This window comes from Echinops telfairi, unplaced genomic scaffold (genome assembly GCF_000313985.2).
Source record: "Echinops telfairi isolate 266 unplaced genomic scaffold, ASM31398v2 ScPeMD7_2291;HRSCAF=2852, whole genome shotgun sequence".
NCBI lineage: Eukaryota > Metazoa > Chordata > Mammalia > Afrosoricida > Tenrecidae > Echinops > Echinops telfairi.
Genome location: NW_022106189.1, coordinates 48,418,181 through 48,424,692, shown reverse-complemented (window position 1 = coordinate 48,424,692; position 6,512 = coordinate 48,418,181). Strand labels below are relative to the sequence as shown.

General features: G+C 51.6%; 1 protein-coding gene across 2 annotated transcripts in view; it reads right to left on the bottom strand.

The window, feature by feature from the left end:
• The window catches only part of GAS8 (growth arrest specific 8), a 22,543-nt gene extending 20,054 nt beyond the window's left edge, over nucleotides 1-2,489 (bottom strand). For both annotated transcript variants that reach the window (XM_004704488.4, XM_045293639.1), the window contains exons 1-2: nucleotides 2,473-2,489; nucleotides 465-551 (exon numbers count right to left, since the gene is read on the bottom strand). In XM_004704488.4, the coding sequence (XP_004704545.2) occupies nucleotides 465-551; nucleotides 2,473-2,475 (90 nt within the window). In that variant the 5' untranslated portion in view covers nucleotides 2,476-2,489. The remainder of the gene's footprint in view (nucleotides 1-464; nucleotides 552-2,472) is intronic.
• Nucleotides 2,490-6,512: the final 4,023 nt, after the last annotated feature.

Below are 6,512 nucleotides of genomic sequence, written 5' to 3'. Positions count from 1 at the left end.
GTACAAATGTGCTTTACACAATTGATGTATGTATGGATTGTGATAAGAGTTGTATGAGCCCCTAATAAAACGATTAAAAAAAACAAAACAGAGAGGCTCGATGGCCCTACAGGACATACCACAGGAGAGCCGTCCAGGGAGCAAACTGCAGCTGCCCTGAGGGGGGCCCCAATCCTGGCCACCCCCACACACCTGTCGAAACCCAGTGGGTGTGTGGGCCTTGAGATGGGTCCCTGCCTCGGGGGCTGCCCTGCCCTGTCTAAAGTCTGGAGAGGGAACTCACACAGGATGGTAAAGATGTAAAGATGGCATGATGGAGGGGTCTGCCCACCTCTCACTTCCTGAGAGAGAGGAAGTCACCATTAACACCAGCCCAAGGCCTCCTCTCCAGCCTGTCCTAATGCCGGCCCCTCCCAGGACTCATAGGGAGGACAAGAGGGAGGGGAGGCCAGGGGCCCACTCACCTGCTCCTTGTTCATGTCCTCGGGGGCAAGCCCATCGACAACTGGGGTGCCTTTGGCTTTGCCTTTCTTCCCTTTCTTTTTGGGCGCCTGTGATTAAATGCAGGACAAAGGGATAAGTGAACATCTCAGGGCCCTGCCTCTTGGCCAGCTCTAAGGGAGAGAGAAGCACCTCATTGGAACCTCCATCACAACAGGAGGGTCCGGGAGCCACTCTCCGGGGCTTGCACCTGCCCGCCCCTCTGGAGAAGCCAGAGGAAAGGGTCCCTTTTCAGACAGATCTTTCCCCACTGAAAGGAGAGGAGGGGCCACCAAACCCACCCCTTCATGGTACAATATGAACTCCTCTTAATCTTTAGGCAAAACTGACCTCTGAATGCAAAACTGACTTGCACTTAAGATGGAAAATTCCCAAAACCACACTGCCAAACTCAACCCCACTGGTGACAAGCTACGTGACCAATGTGGAACCTTGCAGAAACCCACCCTTGGGGTGCAAAAGTCAGGGCTCTGTTGCAAGGACAACAGAATAGCATCAATTTGAGGCTTTCTGTCTCAGAAGCAAGGGTAGTTCTGCCCTGTCCTACAGGGTCATTAGGAGTTGGCATCCACTCACTGGCAGTGAGTTTTTGTGGAATCTTCTAAATAGGAGTCTAATGGTCATGTTATGCTGCAGACTGCAAGGTCGGCAGTTTGAAACAACCAGCCACTCTGTGGGAGAAAGGCTTTCTCCTCCAGTGAAGAGTGGCAGTTCCAAATCCCACAGGGCCAGGTCTACCCTGTCCTATAGGTCACTGTGCGTCTGAATCGACTCGAGGGCAGTGAGTTTGGTTTGAACTTCCAAATGAAAATTGCCTTCAAGGAACCCAGGTCAAGAGAACATCCAATTGGGGGAGGGGGGACGGTTAAGTTGTGAAAGGGGGAACAGATAGCAATGATGGTGAAATAACCCCCCTTGAGGGGGATGAACACTAGGATAGTAGGTGTAGGGATAAAATGGGCAGTGTAAGATATGTATGAGTAACAATACATAATATATTATGGGTTCGAAAGGGTGGCAGGGTGGGGAGGGAGGGAATAAAGAGAAGCTAATAACAAGGGGCTCAAGAAGAAAGATAATGTTTTGAAATTGTTAATGGCAACATTTGTACATGTCCTCTTGGCATAATGGATGTATGGATTGTTATATTATGTAAGAGCCCCCAATAAAATGATTTATTAAAATTTTTTTTAAAGAGAGAACATCTGACTTTCAGTGTTGGTGGTCCCCAGAGGCCCTGCTCCCCTGAGCATCTTCCCGCCCACCCCCAGGACCCACCATCCTGAAAGCTCAGCCTGAGTCCACACTTCCCTGGGTCTCCATGTGTGTAGCTTTCCCATGCTTGCAAAATTTCTCAGGTGAAAATATTAGAAAACAAAGTGAAGCAAAAGAAAAAAAATCTCGCCCATTCCTACAAGCAAATGACAATCAGCGTAATTACTTTCTTTTTTTCTGGCGGGGGGCGGGGAGCTATCTTCACAGTCTGCTCAACAACCACCCAACCCCAAATCCCCTCCCCTTTCTCAGCTCTCCCTCACCCAACCCTAGACGTCTTAGCCCTGCCTCTACCCGTGGTGGGCGCGGCTATGCCCCCAGAGCCTGCTGCCCAGCCTGTCTTCCCAGGGGCCTTGTGTGCTCTGGGCGGGAGCTGTGAGGTGAGGCCCTAGGCCCCAAGTCTGCCCTTCCAAGCAGGAATTCCGGCGGGCAGTGCAGTCTGGCAACTGATCGCAAGGATCTGACCTCCCCCTACACTCTCTAAGACCGCACCCTCGGTCTCAGCTTCTCAGAAGGGCCCTGTAAGCACAGCATCTGACAGCCCGTTGGCTCGAGGCCGGGGAGGTCAGAGCCAGGAGTCGAAGCCAGGCCCAGACCTCAGATTCCGGTCTGGGGGTCCCAGGACGCTCAGCTTAAGGGTCAGAGCCTGGTCTGGGACTTCCAGCGCGCGCAGAGACCCCGTCCCGCCTTCCTCACCATGGCTCTGCAGGAAAAGCGCCGCCGCCGCCGCCGCCTCTGCCTCTAAACCAGCGCGCCTGCACACTGCGGCTGCGCGGTCTCCCGGCAACGCCCCGTCGCTCCGGCGCGAAGTCGCTGGGATCTTCGCGAGACTCCGCCCACAAGACCGGGCGTGGCAACAACAGGAGCGCGTTCCTAGCAACACGTCCTGGAAGGAGCTGAATGGCGCTTGAGGCCGGTCGCACGGGCCTGGACGCAGCCTCGCCTGGTTGCCCCGACGCCGCTCAACGTGCCTTGCTGCCAAACTCGAATGAGGGATTCCGGGATCCGAGTCGGGTCTGAGGCCAGTGGGGTTGCTGCTTCACCTATTATAGCAGAAGCACCGTGAACGGAGGGGCCTCGAACGGAGGGAAGCCCCCCTGACCGCTTGTGCTCCCGCGCCTTGAGCCAGCCGGCGCAGTAAAAGATGTGACGAATAAAGGAAGGAGTGGGTGGACAAATGGCCCCTCATTAACAAGGTCCCGATCATTGTCCACATCAGATTCAGATTTCAGTTGGAAATTCTGCTCCGCTGGGCTGCCCCTGCCCTGCCCACCTAGGAGGAGCCTTCCTACTGGCTGTCCAGGGGGTGGGTAAAAGTGGTTGGGTTTCCCTAAACCCTTGGCGGCGGGAGAAGGGAGGAGTGAACTTTCCAGATTAGCACCAGCGTTTTGAACTCAGCAGTCGGCTTGACCCCTGGCCCCACTGCCAAGAGAAACCAGAGGAGAAATCCATGGGGCTTGCACACAGGCACTGCCTGAGAGCGCAAAAAGAGGACAGTAAACAAAAGCTAGCCATTGTATGACACCCAAAGTGGATTTCCCTATGAAACTTGCTTAGACATAAGCAAACACCTCGAGGGAATGAATGGTGACCTGGGGCTCCAGGACAACCATCTCAGGGGACAGCAAGGTCAAGTCCCCTGAAGTAGTCCACAATGTAGACAATGTTCTACAAACTGCCTTGGTGAATAGTGACCCACGTCTTAGAATATCCTGAGGGGCAGCTATGTATCTAATGTGCAACCATCACTCTCTCCCTGTCCTGTGCAAAATGAGACACGTGGAAACAATTCATCCACTGATGGACCACAGGGGCATCAGTCTCCACACCCCTGAGACCAAAAGAACTAGATGGTGCCCAGCCACCACCACCAACTGCTCTGAAAAGGGTCACATTAGAGGGTCCTGGAGAGAGGAGGAGAGACAGTGGAACAGAACTCAAAATCATGGAAGAGACCAGGATTTCTGGTCAGATGGAGACTGGCCCTCACCCCTCAGGTCTGGAACTGGACTCGCCTCTATGCTAGAATAATCAACCACAAAGACCAAAAGGGCAGCATGTGCCCAAAGACAGAGTTCCAAGGGTTGAGAAAGGAGTGGAAGCAGAAGGCTTCCACAGGGAGCCAGTGGGTTGGTTGGCAGTGGTGCATCCATGGGACTGCAGTGAATGCACTGAATCGGAGTGTGTGTGAACTGTTGAATGTAAAACTCTGGCCTGCTCTGTGTTGCTCTTTTAAGTGAGTTTCCCTTCTGAGGACACACCACCTATCATAAGGACACCATTTGCCCTTTGTTCTGTGCGCTCAGTCTCAGCATCTCCTCGAGCAGTGACTTCACAGTGGGTCTTGTTTTCCCATCTGTTTTTCACCAGCGCAGATTTGTCCACCTTCCACTCCTGGAGAGCTGAGTGGAAGGACAATGTGAACAGTGACAAGGGCCTCCAGTGAGCTCTAGGGGCCCCCACAATGCCTCAGTCCTCCAGTGCCCTGCTGCAGCTGGCTTCTGAGGCCACTGTGAGGAGCCTGGGGGCTTCCTGTTTGCCCACCAAATCCTGAATGTTCATGGAGAGAAGCAGTCTGTCTTTCGGAAGGATGATATCATGATTTAGGTACAGCAGGCCCACCCCTCTTTGGTGAGGCCTGACTCCACTGGCAGAACAGGCCTCCTTCCCCAGAGGCAGGGGCTGCCCAGAGTGGGTCTGACAGGCAAGTCTGTGCAGCAGGGCAGCATAGGCGACAAATGTGATCATTTCATGCTTTCGCCAAGATGCAGTATGCTAGGTACCTCACACTGGTTGGCCTTTTATTTAGAAGTGTGACTGTAAGAAAGAGAAGTCTGACTGTGAGCACAGTGTTAAAGTAATAAATACAAAAAATTAAATTAAATTAAAAAGAAATGCATGAGCAGCGATTCCTTTCACAGAAGGAGGGGAAAGGTGAGCTAAAGACAGCATGCCTCCCCAGGGAATGCTAGGGATAGATTTGGGGCCAGGGCATAGCACCCCATCAGACTCAACTGGAAAACACTCGTAAAGGACAACAAATAGACCTTGAACTATTTATAGGGGGGGTGGTTGTTGTTGTTGCCTTTTTGTTGTTGTTGTACTATTTTTTTATTTTATATTGTTGCTTCGTTGTTCTCAGTCTTGTGTTGGTGCATATTGTTGTTGCTGCATGTCTACCTGGAAGGGATAGGTGGAATAAACAAGCCAGAAGAAAGAACAATGGGATTACAGTTCTGGGGGGATGTGGGAGAGGGGAGGCGGGGGGAGAGGGGAAGGAAGTGGGTGTTAACAAACCCAGGGACAAGGGTGTAGTATTAAATTAAATGGGGAGGGGGCCAGCCCCCACCGCTACTACTACCCATGGGTTCAGTAATGCACAATTGTACGGTTGAGATATATAAGTATTATATTAAAGTCATGGAGAGCATGAGAGATATTATAATAATGCAGTTAGACACATTACATAGTAGCATTGCTTACCTCAGCCCAGCTTGGTGATCCATGTGGAGAGAGGGGGAAGGGAAGGGGGGCAAGGGAACAAGGGAGAGAGGATGGGAGAGGAGAGGGGGAAGAGAGGGGAGCCACAGAGAGAGGTCTATATTGCTGACCCAGGCCTATATACCTTTTGGGGGCATGCATGCCCACTAATTACAGGTAAAGACATCCGTCACAGGAAGGGGTTACACAGTAATGAGGGGGTGGTCTAGAGACATACACGCAATAGGAAGAGGAGGGATTGGGGTATACATGTGACAAGACGGGTGGATCCTAGATTTAGGATGGCAGCTTCACTTTGACCTGTTCCCTGGATCTCCATAGGAACCATTATCAGTAGGGTGTAAACTCGGCCTACAGGAGCCTGTCCATTGTCCCCAGAGGCAGGGAGCAGGGCCCACTGCAGTTTGACAACTGATTGCCCTCAGGGGGGGGCGGGGGGGATGCCTGTGCATCTGACCTCCCCCCACACAAGGGAACAACAGGTGATCCAAAATCAGTGAAGAGGAAGGTGTAGGAAGTCTGGCAGGGATGGATCAAGGACAATGTAACCGACAGGAATTCCTGAAACCCAAATGAAGGCTGAACATGATAGTGGGACAAGAGGAAAGTAAGAAGAAATCGAGGAAAGAACTAGGAGGCAAAGGGCATTTATAGAGATCTAAATATAGGCATATACAGATGTAAATATATTTATATACGATGAGGGGGGAATAGATCTATGTACATATATTTATAGGTTTAGTATTAAGGAAACAAATAGACAGTGGGCTCCTACTCGAGTACTCCCTCAACACAAGAACACTTTGTTCTAACAATTCAGCAGTCTGAGATGCTCACCTTCCTGACCCGATCTCTGAAGACAACAGGTGCATAAGCAAATGTGGTGAAGAAAGCTGATGGTGCCCGGCTATCAAAAGATATAGTGTCTGGGATCTTAAAGGCTTGAAGGTAAACAGGTGACCATCTAGCTGAGAAACAACAAAGCCCACATGGAAGAAGCGCTCCGGCCTATGAGATCACTGAGGTGTCGAAGGAATCAGGTATCAGGCATCAAAGACCAAAAAAAGCCCCAGAAGCAACAAAGCCCACACGGAAGCAGCACACCAACATGTGTGACCATGAAGGGCCAAAGGGACCAGGCTTCAAACACCAAAGGCAGGGAGAAAAATCATATCCTCATCAATGAGGGTGGCGCGTGATGGGGACCCAATGCCCATCTCTAGACAACTGGACAT